General features: G+C 58.4%; 2 protein-coding genes across 3 annotated transcripts; one reads left to right on the top strand and one right to left on the bottom strand.

The window, feature by feature from the left end:
* Positions 1-61: 61 nt before the first annotated feature.
* On the top strand, positions 62-7,982 carry DDX49 (DEAD-box helicase 49). The gene is made up of 13 exons (XM_028087239.2): positions 62-213; positions 1,752-1,875; positions 3,075-3,160; positions 3,246-3,367; positions 3,673-3,860; positions 4,005-4,145; positions 4,869-4,944; positions 5,224-5,300; positions 5,482-5,579; positions 6,294-6,368; positions 7,120-7,208; positions 7,289-7,360; positions 7,453-7,982. The coding sequence occupies exons 1-13, from the start codon at positions 99-101 to the stop codon at positions 7,639-7,641; spliced, it is 1,452 nt and encodes a 483-aa protein (XP_027943040.1). The 5' UTR covers positions 62-98; the 3' UTR covers positions 7,642-7,982.
* Positions 7,983-8,605: 623 nt separating this feature from the next.
* Positions 8,606-16,186, bottom strand: HOMER3 (homer scaffold protein 3). 2 transcript variants are annotated; one of them, XM_028087141.2, is made up of 10 exons: positions 16,093-16,186; positions 14,283-14,364; positions 14,047-14,203; positions 13,669-13,800; positions 12,471-12,578; positions 11,575-11,696; positions 10,954-11,110; positions 10,514-10,624; positions 10,332-10,418; positions 8,606-9,071 (listed from the first exon to the last, which is right to left on the bottom strand). In XM_028087141.2, exons 2-10 carry the CDS (start codon positions 14,294-14,296, stop codon positions 8,880-8,882), a joined length of 1,080 nt encoding a protein of 359 aa, XP_027942942.1. In that variant the 5' UTR covers positions 14,297-14,364; positions 16,093-16,186; the 3' UTR covers positions 8,606-8,879. The 2 variants fall into 2 exon arrangements, with proteins under 2 accessions (XP_027942942.1, XP_027942943.1); XM_028087142.2 differs by lacking the exon at positions 16,093-16,186 and adding an exon at positions 15,426-15,534.
* Between the last annotated feature and the right edge of the window lie 2,543 nt (positions 16,187-18,729).

Below are 18,729 nucleotides of genomic sequence, written 5' to 3'. Positions count from 1 at the left end.
AGCGAGCGATCCAGTAAACGGGAGGGTTTCTGTGACGTCATCGGTACGCGCCGGAAAGCACAGCTCACACGGGTGCTCGCACGGGTCTGGCGGGCAGGATGGCTGGCTTCGCGGAGCTCGGGCTGTCATCGTGGCTTGTGGAACAATGTCGGCAGCTGGGTTTGAAGCAGCCCACGCCTGTACAGCTCGGCTGCATCCCCGCCATCCTAGAGGGTAAGTGTGGCTCGTCCTCTTCCCCAGGAAGCCCCCCCCCCGCCGTCGGCTCCCTTTCCTTCGCGCAGCCTTTACCCACGCCACTCTTGCAAGGCGAGGGATACCCTTGGGCGTTATGGGCGAGCCTGGGTCCCAAAGGTAGACTGGGCATTGTTAGCGTTTGGAATGCACAATTGACTCCCTGTGTGTCCGCACACATGTGATATAATCCCAGAACTTTCGTGACCTGTGGACGAGCTGTTCGACGTGAAGAATGCCTTCTACATTGGCAGCTACCAGGGATGAATGACTAGTCGATACTACTGGAAAACTTTGGTAGTTTGCATTACCATCTTAATTTTACAAATGGAAACTGAGGGGGCGCCTGGGTGGCTCAGTCGTTGGGCGTCTGCCTTCGGCTCGTGTCGTGATCCTAGGGTCCTGGAATCGAGCCCCGCATCAGGCTCCCTGCTCCGCGGGAAGCCTGCTTCTCCCTCTCCCCCTCCCCCTGCTTCTCCCTCTCCCCCTCCCCCTGCTTGTGTTCCCTCTCTCGCTGTGTCTCTCTCTGTCAAATGACTAAATAAAAATCTTTAAAACAACAACAACAACAAATGGGAACTGAGGTGTCAAGATTACTGGTAAATGCAGGACTCTGGTCCCATGAATCCTGGGCTACCCGCTCTGGCCCAACCCAGTTTGCCATTAAAGAGATGCTCTTAGGGGCACCTGGGTGGCTTAGTCCGTTGAGCGTCAGACTCTTGATTTCCACTCAGGTTATGTTGTCAGGGTCGAGAGCAAGCCCAGCATTGCGTGGAGCCTGCTTGGGATTCTCTCTCTCCCCCTCTCCCTTTGCTTCTGCCCCTTCCCCATGCTTTCCCGCTCTCTATAAAAAAAAAGAGAGAGAGAGACAGAGGCCCTTAGGAAGCCTAGGAAGTAACAAGTTGAGGGTTGAGGGATTAAATAAACAAAGATGAAGAAATCAGCAAGGGAGCCTAGGATGCAAATTGGGGGAGGGCATTCAGGTTTCCCTAAGCTGGGATGCTCTGTGAGGGAGTCAAAATGAGATAGCGACCGGTAGCAGGGTGCCTGGATGGCTCCATCCGTTAAGCATCTGCCTTCAGCTCAGGTCATGATCCTGGCGTCCTGGGATCGAACCCTGGGCAGGGAGCCCGCTTCTCCCTGTCCCTCTGCCGCTCCCCCTGCTTGTGCTCTCTCACTCTCTTTCTGTCAAATAAATAAATAAAATCTTAAAAAAAAAAAAAAAAAAGGAGTGAGTAGTAGCATCTTGGGTCGGATGGATGTGGGTTCCACTCCAGCCTGCTACTCACTGGTTGTGTGTTCTGGGCACATCTCTGAGACTCCATTTCCCTTTCTGTTCAGTGGAGACGATAATGGTCGCACCCTCCTAGAATTTGTCTGTATGCCCAGAATGTAAATGACATAGGCCAGTTTTGGACATAATGGTAACTGCTCATGGAACGTTAGCTATTATAAACTGTGCCCAGTAGAACACTTGTCTATACCTGGAGTATATTGACGTTCCTTTGCCCTCTGCTCAGGTCGGGACTGCTTGGGCTGTGCCAAGACAGGCAGTGGCAAGACAGCAGCATTTGTCCTGCCCATCTTGCAGAAGCTGTCTGAGGATCCCTATGGCATCTTCTGCCTCGTCCTGACACCCACCAGGTGAGCCCCCCACAGGCTTTCTGGGTGAGTTAACCATCTGTGTTTTTAGGCAAGCACTTTTACCTCTCTGAGCACACTTTCCCTACATATAAAATGGGGACAGAAATCATTCCTGTCTCTTAAGGGAGGTACAGAATTAACCAGGATAGTGTGTGAGAAGTGCTGAGCATAGGGCTTGTCTCATGGCAAGCCCCGGCTAGACAGGAGTTATCAGTAGTCTTCTTTTTTTTTTTTTTAAAGATTTTATTTATTTAGAGAGAGAGAGTGAGTGAGAGAGCACAAGAGGGGGGAGGGTCAGAGGGAGAAGCAGACTCCCTGCTGAGCAGGGAGCCCGATGCGGGACTTGATCCCGGGACTCTGGGATCATGACCTGAGCCGAAGGCAGTCGCCTAACCAACTGAGCCACCCAGGCGCCCTGGAGTTATCAGTAGTCTTGTAGCCCAAGATAGAGACACATCTCATGTTCTTGGGCAGACAAATATGGCAGTTGACATGGTAAGTCCTCTAATGCCAGTAGGAGAGTGTGTATGCTGTGAGGGTGTGGCCTGGGGAGGGGGGATTCGAGGAAGGCTTCATTCTCGGGATGCCTTAAAGGATGACAGGGGTCTCTCAAAGGGACAAGGTTGGGGAAAGAGATTCTAGGCTGAGGGAACTGCTAGTGTGTTCAAGCAGAGGTGTGAGAGAGGCAGGGAACTTGGGGTAATTGGGGCCAGGCAGGTTAGAGCCAACTTGAGAGAAGTCTGAGAGTTAGAACCAACTCTGTGAGCATGTCGGCAGGAGAGGGCAAGACAGGAGGACAGGAAGTGGGCACATGGGCCAAGGAGAGGCCTGGGCAGAGCTGGGACTGAGGGGTAGGGAAGAAAGGACATGGACACTGACCAGCCCCAGGGGAGAGGGGCCTGACGCTTAGGTCTTGGGATTTGGTGACTGTGGTGTTGAGGCCACTGCCGAGGAGGAGAGGCCAGTTCGGGTGGGACCGGTGGGAGAGGGGCCGTGGGATGTCTGGCTCCCAGCCGTGGAAGGGGGCCGCAACCGGGCTCCAGTGCTCTGTATCAGGGCCTTTATCCAGAAGGACCTGGGAGCTGTGGTGGGTGTGTAAACAGGAGAGGGCCAGCCGGGAGGTCTGAGGGATGGACATGGGAATGGGAGGCAGGCATACAACCCCTGTCTAACCCAGCCTGGCCCCTTCACACCCACAGGGAGCTGGCCTACCAGATTGCAGAGCAGTTCCGGGTCCTGGGGAAGCCTCTGGGCCTGAAAGACTGCATCATTGTCGGCGGCATGGGTACAGAGGGCCCAGGGAGGCTCTGGGTAGGGGACCCCCCGTGGCCTCAGGCCACCCACCCAGACCTCTCACACTCCACCTGCAGATATGGTGGCCCAGGCCCTGGAGCTCTCCCGGAAACCACATGTGGTCATCGCCACACCAGGGCGCCTGGCTGACCACCTCCGTAGCTCCAACACTTTTAGCATAAAGAAGATCCGTTTCCTGGTGAGTCGGCCTGGGGCCCGGATTCATCCATTTGGGACGTGTCCCACAGGCCATCCAGCAGAGCCTTAGGAAGGGTGACAAGGACAGCTGAGGGATCAACAAGAGGTGGCCTGTAGTAGTCAGGGTGGTGGGGGGCAGGGCCTCTCTGAGGCGCAGAAATGCTTGAGGGAGCAGATATCCGAGACCTAGAGGGAGAAAAAGCTCCAGGGCCCGTGTGCAAAGCTGGGAAGGCGGCATGTGGGGGAAGCAAGCCTCGGACAGCACTCTCACCCCTGTTCCCCTACCCCCGGCCACTGGTGCTGCAGGTGATGGATGAGGCGGACCGGCTGTTGGAGCAGGGCTGCACCGACTTCACTGTCGACCTGGAGGCCATCTTGGCGGCCGTGCCCACTCGCAGGCAGACCCTGCTCTTCAGCGCCACACTGACTGACACGCTCAGAGAGCTTCAGGGCCTGGCCACCAACCAGCCCTTCTTCTGGGAGGCTCAGGCCCCGTGAGTCCACAGCCAGGTCCCAAGGGGCAGGGCAGGGCAGGCAAGGGGTGGGGGGCCACACCCAACAGAGGTTACTGCACTCGGATGGTGAGGGGCATTGACTCCGTTCAGCAGTAGGGGAAACTGAGGCCCCACCATCCCCAGGGTACGTACAGTAGAAGAGCTGGACCAGCGCTACCTGTTGGTGCCTGAGAAGGTCAAGGATGCCTATCTGGTCCACCTGATTCAGAACTTCCAGGACGAGCACGAGGACTGGTCCATCATCATCTTTACCAACACGTGCAAGTGAGCATGGCCCTGCCTCTCTCTTCCTCAGACGCCCTCCCATAGCCCTTTACAAAGGCCCGAGGTACGAGGCACACCGCCGGTCTTGGCACTCCAGGGCCTCTGCTCAGACCAGGGATTTCAGAGGATTCACTCAAGGAAACTCAGAGAGGTCAATTTGCTGAGGCCACCCCTCCGGAAGGCAGGACCAGGATTTGGGGTTCCTCAGACCCGCTCTTAACCAGAAGGTGCAGGGTCCTCTGGCTGTTCCCCAGAAGCCCTCTGCAGCAGCCGGGAAGGCCTTGAAGCAGCCTCTTCACTGTATGTCGGGGTGTCACTAAGGCCCAGCACGTCGGCTCCGACACCCAGGCCCTCCTCTCTACAGTCCCAGGGGCCTTCAGAATCCTTTGAAGCTCTTGGGGAGGTCGTTAGGAAGCTGTAGCATGAGCCAGAGTAGATAGGCAGCCTACGTCACATGGAGGAGATGACCTGAGTGGCTGCTGCCCCCCAAGAATTTATTGGCTACCAGAAGAGGAAAGTCTGGATGTAGGGCTGACTCTCATTGGCTTAGGCCAGGGAAGGGGTCGGCAGAGAGGATGTCAGCAAGCGGGATACCCCACACCCTTGCTTCTCCTTCACCAGCTGTGCAGGGCCACCTCCTTGCAGTCCTGGGGTGTGCTGGGGCAGAGTGCCTTCCCAAGACCCTGGCTCTGGAGAGGCTGACAGCGTGTCCTTCCCCCCCAGGACCTGCCAGATCCTGTGCATGATGCTGCGTAAATTCAGCTTCCCCACTGTGGCTCTGCATTCCATGATGAAACAGGTATGGGACCAGGCTGCCCCAGAGACCTACCCCCCCATCCCTAGCCTTATCCCTGGCAACTTGTCCCAGCCTCAGGGCCTTTGCCCACACTCTTCCCTCTGCCTAGAACACTTCCTGCCCCCCATTTGCCTTGGTCTGTCCTCTTGGGTGAGCCCTGGGAGGGTGGGACTTGCCTGGACTCCACCCTGTCCCCAGGCCTCACACAATAAGTGCTCAAACGTTTGCTGAGATGCCACCTGACCCCCGTTCTTCCCAATTCTCTCCCCGACTTGGCCACAGAAAGAACGCTTTGCTGCCCTGGCCAAATTCAAGTCCAGCATCTACAGGATCCTGATTGCCACAGACGTGGCCTCCCGGTGAGCAGCCCCAGTGTACTCCCTCCCCTGTGCTGGCCCAGTGGCACCCCCACAGAGGGACCAGAGGGCTGACCCTGGCAAGAAGTGGGGCAGTCCCGACTTCATGGCTGAGTGACCTGGGGTGAGTCCCCGCCTTGGTTTCCCCATGTGGATGGTGGCACTGCCTGGCCTCTGCTTCCAGGGGCCTGGACATTCCCACGGTGCAGGTGGTTATCAACCACAACACCCCCGGGCTCCCCAAGATCTACATACATCGCGTTGGCCGGACAGCCCGTGCAGGTAAGTGGACAGGGCGGGGTGGTCTTCGGACCCACGTCCTTCCGGCCTGCCCACCCCATGAGGAACCAAAGTCAGGAGCCAGTGGGAGAAGATGTGGGGATAGAGCCCGCAGGTGAGAGGCAGTGTTCACAAATTGGGGGAATCATCCTTTTGAAAGCAAAGGCAGGAATGCTCTGGTTTCTCAGATTCTGTCATGCCTGGAGTGGGGATAGGCAGGGATTCTGGGGTGGCCAGACTGGGCCTAGCCCTTCTCTCCTGTCCTGTGGCCTGGGGACAGGTCACATCAGCTCTCTGGGCCCATCTCCTCAGCAAATGACAGGTAGCAAGAATGACGCCTGTTTGGTGCTGCTCCAAGGGTCGTGGGCCTCACCAGCTGTGAGCGCTGTTCCAACACCGTCACCCTCCCAGAAACGGGCTGGATACACCAGTGTGCGCAGCTCTGTGCTGAGGCCCGTCAAGCCTTATTGCTGACAAAACTCTGATAGCCGTGCCCCAGAGGGAAATCAACCACATCACCCACCCCAGTGTAAGGCCAGCCTGGCAGGAGAGCCACCTCTCGTGGTGTCCTGTGTCTCCTCTGGGAGGGACCTGCCCTCACCCCGTTCACCAAGCCCTCACTCTGTTCCCACCAAGAGGGGCCCTGAGCTGCCTAGCAGTCACAGCCTGTCTGTCGGCTCCTCCCTCATAGCAGGTAACTGTGGTGTGTCCTCGCAGGGCGGCAAGGACAGGCCATCACCCTGGTGACGCAGTATGATATCCACCTTGTCCATGCCATCGAGGAGCAGATCAGTGAGTGGAGGGGTGCGAGAGGGGCTGGGGGGAGGCGGGTGCCTCTGGGTGTGATGCCCACTCACCCCCCTCAGACACCTGCCGGCCTACTCACTGAGCAGAACTTAAACTGCACCTTCTATCCTCTGCAACCCCAAATGAAGGTTTTTGGCCCACTTATCAAAGAAAGCTTCCCACAGTGGCCCTTAGCCGCCAAAAGCCACATCCAGTGGGAAAGGACTTTGGTTTCTCAGCCTGGGATATATGGATGGTCCCTGTGGAGAGCCAGAGGCCCCAGGGCCAGGGTCTGGGTGTGTTTAAAAACCCTTGGGTGGTTTTTAATGTCTAGCCCAGACCAAGAAGCACTGGAAAATCTGTAATCACTGTACAGACTGCCCTAAAATTCAGAATCTCTGGACTGCAAAGGACAGTATTTGAGTACTCTGTACCCCAGCGTGGGGCTCGAACTCATGATGCCAAGATCAAAGAGTCTTGCACTGTTCTGACAGAGCCAGCCGGGCTCCCCTAAAGGATAGCGTTTAAAAAAAAAAAAAAAATACTTCCAGTCAAGTTCATAGTATTGCTAACAGCAACGAATAAAGGACAGCTGATCTCCTTTAGGTCTACAATCCCAGATCTCGTCCACCTGACCCTTTTCTGATATGACCCCATTCTTGCATGCCCCACTGCATGGGGAGCTCACTCGCAAGCCAGAATCCCTCCCCTTGTCTTGTCTGCCCTCTCCCGCCCCTTGGGACCCCTGCCCCTACAGAGAAGAAGCTGGAGGAGCTCTCCGTGGAGGAGGCCAAGGTGCTGCAGATCCTCACGCAGGTCAATGTGGTGCGGAGGGAGTGTGAAATCGTGAGTACTGGAGGCCTTGGGGCCCAGGGTGCCCCCTTTGACACGAGGGCCCCCATGATGGTCTCTCCTTCCCTCCCCAGAAACTGGAGGCAGCCAACTTTGACGAAAAGAAGGAGATCAATAAGCGGAAGCAGCTGATCCTGGAGGGGAAGGTGAGGGCTGAGCTGGCAGGTGGGGGTGCGGGGGGAGGGCTTGCAGGGGGCAGATTGGGCAGCTCGGCCACCTGCGGGTCCTCCCATGCCAGGACCCTGACCTGGAGGCCAGACGTAAGGCTGAACTGGCCAAGATCAAGCAGAAGAACCGGCACTTCAAGGAGAAGGTGGAGCAGGTGCTGCGGCGGCAGAAGGCTGGCGGGGCCAGCCGCCGGGGGCGTCCACCCAGGGCCCCACCTGGAGCACACTCAGCCCCGGCACCCAGCCAGGGTCGGGCTTGAGCGCCAAGTGGCCCCCACCAGCCCCGCCTGGGATTCCTTCCCAGAACTGACGGTGGGAGGGCTCCTCCCCTCCCCCCGGGGCCTGCTCAGTCGCTGTCCTTGCGACCCAGGGACACCCATGTTGTGCACCACACAGCTTTCCACCTTGCAGCCCCCGGCTGGGCCCTTCTCAGAGCCCCTGCCAAGGGTCAGGCTGTGGATGAGGAAGGAACACTGGCTATGAGGTTGGGCCCAGCAGCACACACAGTGACCCTGGGTCACCTGGGGGGGTAGTGGATGTACAGGGCCCCAGAGCAAAGGTGTGTTGCTTGCAGGAGTCACTTAATAAATGGGTCTCTCAACTTCCTGGTCTGACTGCGGGAGTGGGGGCAGGGGAGGAGGGTTCAGCTGCTGGTGCTTCCCAAGGACCCCAGAACATCATGTCACCCCCACCCCACTGCCAGTTCTCCATTCCCGTCGGGCCAGGCCAAAGGTTTGAACTACAGTGCTGGCCAGGTGACCTTGGGTTTGAGAAGCCCCCTTCCTCATCTGGAAAATGGGCACAGCAAGGGCACCAATTTCCAAACGTGGCCATCAAGTTCAGTGACAGGATGCTTGTGTGTCATGAACACCTACCATGTTCTAGGAGCTTCCCCACCTGCCTACCTGGTGGAATTTGGGGCTTGGAGCCAGAATAAAGGGAGGGGTGCTTAACCAAGGGCCACTTAAGGGCAAACTGGTCCAGACAATAGGAGTTGAGCCCAAGGGGGTGGGGACAGCTATGCTGGGCAGAGCTGGGCTCCTGGCTGTGTGGCCTGGGCCTGCTCCTCAGGCTGTGAAACTTAATCTTCTCACCTGTAAGTGACTTAGTAAGCCCTACAAAGACAGACCAGCTGAGGTGCATCGAAGAGAAAGTGGGTAGCGGGGCCCAGTGACGGCGGTTAGATGCCTGGGTGTCCACATAACACACACATGCACAGCCACTCTTAGAAATGTAATCTGGGCACCAGCACGTGCCCTGGGATTCTAGAAATTCTACACAATGAAAAGACCCGAAACGGCCCCTGAGCTGTGAGCGGCCAGGGCCAGCTGGGGCACTGTAGCCAGGCCCTCCCCAGGCCGAGTTGGGCCCCCCAGTCCCTGCCAGGGTGAACAGCCCACTGTGCCGCCCGCGGCCTGGCTCGTGCCCCAGGCGGGAATCATGCGTCTAAAACCAGCTCCTGCAGGCCCCAGCTCCCACGCAGACCCTGCAGCCAGGCTCAGGGCGTGCCCTCTGCCAGGCGGGCAAGGCCCTCTCGCAGCTCGCTCAGCTCAAACAGCCTGACGTCCAGCAGCTGTGCGGCCCGGCCCACCTCAGCCCGCGCCCGTTCCCGCTCGGCCCGCGCCTCCTCTAGGCTGCGCTCCGTTGCCCGCAGCTGGTGCTCCAGCTCGGCATTGCGGGTCTCCAGGTCCTGCAGGGAGAGGGTAGACAAGATTTGGAGTCCCAACAAGTTTCTAGAGTCACCGGCCCTGCTTGGGGCATCCAGCATCTGAATGCCATCCCATCAGACCCCACTCTGGGCCATGCCATGCCCCCTTCATCTCTTATCCTCCCTGCAGCTTCTGCCCAAGACACTCCCTAAGCCCTTAGCCAATTTAAAGGTAATAGAACCGATCACATCCCTCTTCTGCTCAAAACCCCTCTGTGACCCATCAGGCTGGGAACAAAATCCACATCCCTCCCTCCCTTTCCTTATTCATTCCAGCTCGGACTTGCTGGCTTCCTTGTGGATCCTTGTACATGTTGAGTTTCTCCCCACCTCAGGGCCTCTGCACAGGCTGAGCACTCTGCCCCGGAGACAACAGGGAGCATCTCCCCAACTTCTCTCTTCTGGGTCCCCAGATCCCCCTCTTCACCTGCTGGACTCACAGGACATGCCCCATGAACATTTCTCAGATAAAGTCTTCAGTGAAAGCCAGGCCAGTCAGACCTGGGTACAAATGCAGGCTCCTGGACCTGAGGGTTTGATGGGGTGAAGCATGGCAATTCAGCAGGGACTCAAAAATTGCTCGTTGAGGGGCGCCTGGGTGGCTCAACTGGTTAAGCGTCTGCTTCCGCCTTGGTCTCAGGGTCCTGGGATTGAGCTCCATGTTGGGCTCCCTGCTCAGCAGGGAGCATGCTTCTCCCTCTCCCTCTGCCCCTCCTCTCCCCTGATGCTCTATGTCAAATACAATCTTTTTAAAAATTTCTTGTTGAGGGACGCCTGGGTGGCTCAGTTGGTTAAGCCTCTGCCTTCAGCTCAGGTCATGATCCCGGGATCCTGGGATCAAGTCCCTCGTCGGGGGGGGGGGGTCCCTGCTCAGCGGGGAGCCTGCTTTTCCCTCTCTCTCTGCCTGCCCCTCTCCCTGCTTGTGCTCTCTCCCTCTCTCTCTCTGACAAATAAAATCTTAAAAAAAATTTCTTGTTGCATCAAAAAATACGAAACATTGTACTAATAACAACTGTCCTTTACAAAACACTGGCTGCAACTCAGACTTTCCATACCCCTGGTCCTCCCAATCCTTCACAACCTTAGGTAAATCTCTGACCCCACTTACAGGGGAAGAAACTGAGGCTCAGAGAGGCACACAGCTGCTCAGGACCCATCAGGAAGGAAAGATCCCGGGTCTGTCCCACAGCAGGGACTGGCTGCCCCTGTGCAGTCACCCCACCCAGTGACAGCAACACACACCTGCACTTTCTGCTGCGTCTCCTCGCGCTCGGTGGCCTCCACGGCCTCACGGGGACCACCAGTCTGGCTCTTCAGCGTCTGGATCTCCTAGAGAAGAGTTCCCAGGGTCTATTCTGGGGGTCCTGGCTCCCCTGTGGGAGGTCAGGGAAGATGAAGCCCAGGGACACATGCTCAGTGCTCACCTGGTCCTTGGTTTGCACCAATGCCTCCAGCTGCTCCAGCGACTGACCTGGCCCTTCCTTCTCACTGACTGAGGGGGGCTCGGCGGCTGCCTGGGCCTCCAGCTCAGCTACCTGTGCACACAGGAAAGTCAGCCCCCGACACCCCAGCCTGCACTCTCCTGACCCCTGGGGAATCTGTCCCTTGCTCCGTCACACCCATGACAAGGCACTCACCCCCTATGACTGGGGCTACCACCTCGCAGCAGGTAGGACTTTAGGGTTTGACAAAGGTTGGCATTCTCTCAGACCCATAATACAGAACAAGAAACTGAGGCTCAGGGAAACGACCTGCAGAGATCACACAGCCAGGCAGTGAACCCAGGACGGAGAGGACATGCGGAGGCAGGGGCTCCCCAGCTGCCTGCCGGGGCCACTTGGAGTCTCTGGAAGGGTCCCCTCACCCGCTGTCTCAACCTCTCGGCCTCGGCCCGCTGGGCCTCCAGCTGCTGTCTCCACTGGGCGGCGGCGGCGTTGGCTTCTCGCAGGGCGCCCGCCAACTTGTTGTTGCTGTCCTGCAGCGCGAAGAACTCGGCCTCCCACTGCACCTCGCCCACCGAGCTGCAGGGACGCGGGGGTTGGCGGGGGCGAGGCCGGGCCGCACCGGGTAGGGGACAGGGGCAGGGCGGGGCGGAGCTAGGGGGTGGGGCGGTGCCGGGGGCGGGGCCATGGGTGGGGACGTCCCGGACGAGCGCGGTCTTGCCGGGGGGCGGGGTCAGCCCATCGGGGCGGGCTCAGAACCGGGTGAGGGTTGGGAGGCCCGGGAGGCCCGGGTGGGTTTTGAATTTTGTCGGGGAGGCGCGGTCGAGGCAGGGTCCGCCCCTAGAAGGCGTGGTCAAAGGGGGAGGGCGTTCGAGGGGCGAGGTCCGCTCCAGAAGGGGCAGGACCCGAGTCAGCCCCCTGGCCTTCCCGGGCCTTGGGTACACAGTCAGATCCCGCGGCCCGTCGCGCCGCACCGGCTTCAGAGAAGGTCCTCTCGGCGCCTTCCGTCCCGCCACACCCTGTGCCCGCCCTACCCCCCTCACCCCTCGGACAGCATCTTCTTGAGCCGCTCGCGCTCGGCGGGGCCGGGGACGTCCGCACTCTGGCTACGGAACAGTTTTTCGTCGCCGGGGCCGTTGGCGCTGACGAGAGGACTTGGGGGCACCTAAGGGTGTGGGTAAAATCGGGGTCACACTGGGGGTGGCTTCGGTCAAGGACCGGTTAGGTCCTGGTTGGGGTCGGGGCTGTTGTCCTTTCCAGCGCTGGGATGCGAGCGAAGGCCCTCCTCTCCTCATCCACCCTCTATGGCTCCCCATGACCCCTGGGCCAGAGTTTCGGGAACTGTACCCCCACCTTGCCTGCCTGGGCTCTCACCAAGCCCCCAGGAGCACACCTGATGCAGGCTAGTCTAAATAAACCCACTGACATATTCAAAATCTGCAAAGGTCAGGGGAGCACTGTGAAACATCTGTGCTATCCCCTCATAGCAATGCCCTTCCCTGGGGCCAAATTTCAACATGCTTTTAAGATTCAGACAGGAAGCCCTCTACCAGGCTGACTGAATTCACTGCCTGCACCAGGAGCCTGCTTTTTCATCTCTGTAACCCTCTTTCCCAGCCCTGGGCCTGGCACACAGTAGGTGGGCAGTAAATTATGCTGAATAAATTAATGGGGGAAAGCTCCCAGGACAGTTTTTCACTCTGCCGCCCGGCCCCTACTTAGCTATTTCAACCTCCAGGTTTTTACTCTGCCAACTAAGCTGGTTTCCAGGCCTTTTGTGATTCAATGCTAGGCCAGACCCCAGGAAGTGCTCCCTCCAAGGCTCCTGCTGTAGGTCTAGTTTTACATGATCTGTGAGCATTTGGTCCTAGGCACCCGCACAGCACCAACCCTCAGTATCAACTGAGTGACTGGCAGGCATGGGACAGGGAGTACTGACCTGGTGGGCAGTGAGCCCCAGGGCTGGACTGGTGAGCTCCCCCCCATCCTGAGATTTCTCCCTCGCCAGCCTCGCTGCTTCCTTTACTTCCTGGAACTTCTCAGCAAACTGGGGGGAGGGGGGGCAAAACAAATAATCAAAGAAAACCCAGCGCCCTCTCCCGGGGCCCCACTTGGTCACCCCCACCCAGCACCAGCCCTGTCACTTTGGAAGGGGCTTTAGGAGCCATGAATATCCTCTCATCTCATGAACTGGAAGAGTGGTCAGAAGGCTTGGAAAATGTTGTCCTAGTGAGTAGACTGAGCATCCTGGTGGGGGTGGGGTGTTCACGGAAGTGTATTACATGGAACCACCTTGAGAAAGGGCTCGCTTTTCCTCTCGGTCAGGCTTATTTCAGCAAGGAGAGCCTCAGGTGGTTGCTGTCTTTAATGCCCGGGACACTTGTGACTATCTTTTTATAACAAAGAGAAAGCAGGTCTTTGGCTCAGAGCCTCTGAGAGGACACCTGTACCCAGTGAGAACGTAAATTGCCCTGTTCTCATTCCTACTGTATTAATGTTTGCCACTGATACCGGTTTTCCAATTAGGATGGGTAGGATACACTGTTTTTCATTTTAAAATAGATTTCTTTAGTTGGAAAATAATTTTTTAAAGAAAATGTTTACACACTGACAGTCCCTTGATCGGGGCAAAGGGGCCAGTGCCATTCATTGGGGATGGGGGGAGGAAATCATCTCAAAAAAGGGTCCAAGAGCAACTGAATACTCAGTGGGAAAAAATACTCCTGCCTTCTACCACCAACAGAAATTGATTCAAGACCTAAATCTGAAAGGAAAATGAAAGCTTCTAGAAGCGAAGAGAATCCTCATGATCTCATTAGGAATCAGAAAGCACTACCCATCGGGGGAAACAATGGGATGAGACAATATTGAAGTCTGGAGACAGCAGTGGGTGGAGCGAGGCAATGATGAAGGTAGTGCTAGGGTGTGTGAGGGAACTCCCAGCCGGTGCCAGGCGCCCAGAGAAGGGCAGGGTGTGTCCAAAATTGGAGTAGGTGGCCAGCAGAGCTGAGACATGAACCAGGGAAGCAGGAAGGTTGTCTAATTCTGAGGCCCGTTCTGCAGCACCTGACCAGGGGCCCCAGTGTACCTGGGAGAAGACCCAGCCCCAGCCCTGTCCCTCCCACCTGCAAGCCCACCTGGGTCAGATGCTGCTCAGAAGCAAAACCAAGGCCATAGACAGTGTTGGCGCGGCTGTCTGCCCACTGCCCGAACTTCTGGGAGGTTTTGGTAAAGGTCATGTTGGGGGTGACAGTGCTGTTGATGATGGCCTGGGGAGAGGGGGGGGAACAAAATTCAATTGTTGATGAGACGGATAATAATGAACCCGAAACCCCCAGGGTGTCACATCGTATTAGCTCCTGGGAGGTCCCTGGTGTGAGCCATTTCAGGAGGGAGACCGCTTCTGGGCTCCTCCCAACCCCCAGCCCCCCAGGCACACAGCAAGGTAATGACCAGACCCAGGCCTGTCTCTGAGACCCCAGGAGTCTGCCACCCCACCCAGGCCCTGCCAGGACCTTGGCACCCCCAATGCTGATGATTCGGTAGACATTGCGGGTGGCATCATAGAAGTAGGAGACAGTGAGTGCGTGCTTGCCCGCGGGGATCCAGTTCCGCTTGGTGGCCGGGTCAATCTGGAACACGTGTGCCCGTGTGCTGAAGATGGGCTGCTCCCTGCATGGGGAGAGCGTTCTCAGTGGGGCTGGGCATCCCCCAGGGGACTCAGGACCAAGCTGAGGAGGCAGGGGCTCACCTGGCTGTGGACATTGGTCAGGCTGGGCTGGGTGGGCTCCAAGAGGCAGCCAGAGGGATAGCAGGAGCTGCCGGCTCAGTCTCTGTGGGGAGGCGGGGCTTGTGAGTGTCCCTCAGGACAGGTTTAAGGAAACCAAGCAGATCCAAACTCAGGACCTACCGCCAAGGACACCATTCACAGAATGCCAATCAAAAAGGTAAGGGAATCAGCAGATCGATCACTCAGAGCAAAAAGACCCTGTCCCTCTCCATCTGGTGGAAGCCCCCACACACCCCAAGCAGGAAATGGCTCTCTTGAGAGGAGCCAGGTGGCCCCTGATATCCCAGCATAAACTTCTCAGCATGCTGCTTACTGAACCCCCAGTGACACCCCCTCAATCTTGGGGCTAGGTAGAGAAGGCTAAGGTGAACCCCTGCTTGGTATTTTCTGCCACATTCACTCATCACTCCCCAAACCAGGATCTCCAACAAAATGTGGGGCAGCACCAGGTGCCTACTGGGAGGCCAGTCCCCTCCAGAACCCACAGGGGGACCCCTCAGCTTCCACTCTAGGGCAGAGGCACACCTTGGAGTCAGAGTCCAAATCCCCAGGGAGCTCCCAGCCTAGTTAAAAAGATAAGATGTAGCCAGACAAGTTTATCCTGGTACCCACTACCTGATCACCCATACCCACTCAATCCCAGTACCATGCAGGGCTGGGTGGCATCAAGGATTGCGAGAGGGGGCTCCCCAGCCCCTCTTGGTGCCTCTAGACACAACCCCATAGAAACCAGGAATGGCTACCCTGGAGAATTCCTGACCCTCACCTCTGTGCCGGCAAAACCTGAATCCGGGAGATCTGTAGGGGACCAGGAGGGGCCCGGGGAAGGGAGGTGGCAAAGTGGGGGAAGGGAGGTCCCCCGCGGAGCGGTCTCCTTGGTCAGAGGAGGGATGCCCCCCCACCCTGTCCTGGGCAGCTGCTGCCCGGGTCACAGGGTCTGAAACCGGAGCCCCTGTGTGGGGGAGGGGCGGCCGCTCTGTCCTGGGTTGGGAGCAGGTCCTGGGGCACAAAGCAGGGTTCCAGGGTGCAGGGGTCCCAGAAACTCAGGCCCTTCCGGCCCTGACGGTCCTGCCGCGACTTGCAGCTTTGGGGAAAGTTACTCACCAACTAGTCATGTGCCTCGGACGCCGCCGACCCGCGGGGCTCCCGGAGGAGGCCCCGACCCCGCCCGGTGCCCAGGATCCCCAATCGCATGTGGGGGCGAAGCCCCACCCCATGCGCCCCAGTCCGGGGGGCCTGATATTCAGTAAGGAAGGAGTTCCCATCCGCGTCAGAAGCGGGGCGCCCAATACGCGCCCCGATTTCGGGAAGTGCCACCCTCGACCCGGGAACTTCCGACCCAACTCCGGGTCCAGAACTTCAGGGACACGTTCTCCGCCTCCTCCAACCCCAGGTTCAGAACTTCGGGGATTCCTCGCGCCACCTCCGACTCCTAAATTTCGGGGACTCCCTGCCACCTCTCCAGCCCCGGGTCCAGAATTTCGGGATCCCCTCGTGCCGCCTCCCTACCCCAGGCCCGGAACGTCGGGGACACCGCAGCCTCTTCCAACGCCCGGTCCGGAACTTTGGGAACCCCTCGCACTGTGCCCTCTCCGACCCCGACTCCGGAACTTCGGGGTCCCTGCGCCCTCTCAAGCCCGGGAATTTCGGGGCTCCCCGAGCCGCCCCCAGCCTCCCTGTCCGGAATTTCGGGGACCCCCGCGCCCTCCCCCTGGCCCTGGCACCTCGGGCCCCCCGCGTCCCCGGCGCAGGCTCGGACAGCCGGGCTCACCCTGCGAGCTCGGCGCCCCGCGAGTGTCCGGGCGCGAGTCGGGTGCTGCCCCGCGGCGCCGACTCCCCGCAGCCGGGCGCCCCGCTCGCTTGCTGGCTCCGGGGCCCGCGCCCTCCGCGCCGCCCTCCGCGCCGCCCTCCGCACCGCCCGCGCCTTTGTCTGCGCCTCCGCCGCCGCCCGCGCCGCCTCCGGTCCCATCGCGGCCGGTCCCGACGCGGCAGCCGCCCGCCCCGCCTCCCGGGGCCGCCGAGGCCGCCCCGCAGCGCCCCCTGCCGGCCCTCCGCGGCGCGGGGGGGAGGGGGAGAGGGAGGGGCGGAAGCCGGGAGGCGGGCGGGACAGGACCGGCGGGAGGGCGTTAAGGGCCCCTTAAGGATGGGGACAGAGACCCCGACCCAGAGGCAGAGATATCGGGGAGAGACACTGGAGACAGACAGGTGGAGAATGTGGCTTCATCGTCCTGTCAGGGGTGGCCCTGACCCTCCACGTCACTGCTGCCCGGGCTCTCACTGCCTGAGGTCATGACCTGCTTTTGACGGGAGTCCCTCTCCACCTGACAGGGATTTGGGGCAGGGGCACCTCTACCGCACAGAGGTGGGTGCCTGCACACAGTAGGTGCTCCGTGGGTGTTACCAGGAAATGAAAGAGACACGGGCTGGGAGAGAGCTAGAAGAGGCTGAGAGAGGCAAACAGTAGGTATTAAATAAGGCTTGATCAGCGGTGCCCCGTTCAGAATCCTTCCTGCCTGACTTCCCACCCGGCTCTGATCCCCAGTTGGGGAGGGGCTTCTGCCCACCTTGTCTCCCAAGAGAGCGAAGGGGAGGATGCCAACCATGGTGGAATTATCAGTATTGCTCTGTTATAGGGTCCCAAGAACCTAAGGAAGACGGAATGTTGGGGCCCAGTTCCCACCAAATGAGTGAATCCCCTGGAGGTCCTCAGGCCTGGGTTTGCCATCTCTGGTCAGGGAGAGCCCTTTGTACACTTGCCAAGAGAGGGTCCTTCTCCAGATGAGCCAGGATCAGCCTCCACAGGCCTGAGTCTACCTGTGGAACCCACTTGTCCATCTGTGGCTGTCCTTTCTCTGGACTCCTCCAAAGTCACGCAGGGCCATCGGGTTCACGGACAGAGGCGCTGCAGCTCCCCGGAACCAAGGCTTGCAGGTCCCTAACGCTCGGAACCTCATGTTTGAATTTTCCGACCACCTCAGAGATTTTGCTTCTCGTCTCCTCTGTCCCATCTCCTTTCCCTATTTTCTTTCTGTTTCCCCCTGACAAGAATCACACATCTGGGCTGGGAGCTATCTTCAAATTACCTTTAGGTGAATTCCAGGTCATGTCGTTTCTGGAGACTTATTCCCAGGCCGAGATGGAGTTACCTTTGCCCACGTTCTTCCCTCCACCTGGAAAGCCCTTTCTGCAGACAAGGCGTAAATTCTGCCTTGTCCTTCCAGGCTCAGCTCCACTGGCCCCTCTCTGCCTGGAAGCTTCTCTGACTACCTGGAGCTTGGAAAGGATCTTGCCATGTTCTGCACTGGGCCCCCATCACTTTCTCTGGGATCCCTGATCTGTATTATCTGTGTATTACTTCCATCACGGCCAGGTCTGAGCACTCTTTGGAGGGCTAGCCCATCCTGGCGCCCCAAGCCCCAGTATGAGAGGAACTGCTCACCGCTGCTGGGGAAACTGAGGTTCAGGCTCAGTTTCCCCAGCTGCTTCCAACTTCACAAGGCATCTGCACAAGGAAATAATTTGGCTTGGCTTTCAGGCCTGAAGCCACAAAACGCTTTGAACATTGTGGGGAACAAAGAAAATACCGTCTGTTCTGTGCAAAGAGTGACTTTTCCTTATTACCAAAAAAATAATTAAATAAAAAAAAAGTGACTGGGAAAGGTGCCCACAGGACCGAGGCTTCTGGAAGCCACTCAGGGTGTGCTGAGTGCTGGCCGGCTGCAGAGCCAGGGCCAGGCGGCCATTCTGTGGGGGTGGCCAGGAGAGGGGCCCAGGCCGACTTTACTCCTTGTGTGGGCAGAAGGCAACAACATGAGGGAGAGTGGGGAGTTGAATCACTTCCCTGGGCCCCCTTCAGGCCTCTAGGAGGAGTTGGGATGGGGCTCGCCTTGAGCAGCCCTGACCTGAAGTTGGGTTACTCAAGTACAAATTGAGGGAGTGGCTTTGTCAGTGTGGACTTCACTTTTTTCACCTGGAGAATGGGCTGATGCTTGCAGGGCTGGGGATAGAGGGAGGAGGCAGGAGAATCCAGGTAACATGAGCAGCTCTTCACCCTCCTCTGGGTAGAGTCAGGTAGGGGGCTGCCCCAAGCTGCCACCTCCACCCCAGCCTGAGCCCTCTTCTGCCTAGGGATGTCCTTACAGGGTGGACAGAGGCCACCACCCCAGAGTGGCTGATAAGAAGTGATAACTTTCCCTTGGGCCTCAAAGAGGATATAAGAAAACGAACTTCCTGTCACAGAAGGGACCGAGCAGAGACTTGAGCAGTTTATTTAGCTCTAGGGAAGCTGCATTTGCAGAGTGGCTCTTATGCGTTAGACTCTGGCCTCTGCCTAGTTAAAGCTGACCCACCTCTGGACTGAAGCTAAATTGTCTCTCTTCCCTGGAGGGTTCCTGTCCCACCGGATCAG

This window comes from Eumetopias jubatus, unplaced genomic scaffold (genome assembly GCF_037043125.1).
Source record: "Eumetopias jubatus isolate StellerSeaLion01/CBP00866 unplaced genomic scaffold, mEumJub1_p1.0 scaffold_1, whole genome shotgun sequence".
Taxonomy (NCBI): Eukaryota; Metazoa; Chordata; class Mammalia; order Carnivora; family Otariidae; genus Eumetopias; species Eumetopias jubatus.
Note: the sequence above shows the minus strand (reverse complement) of the source record. Positions and strands in the feature narration are given on the sequence as shown.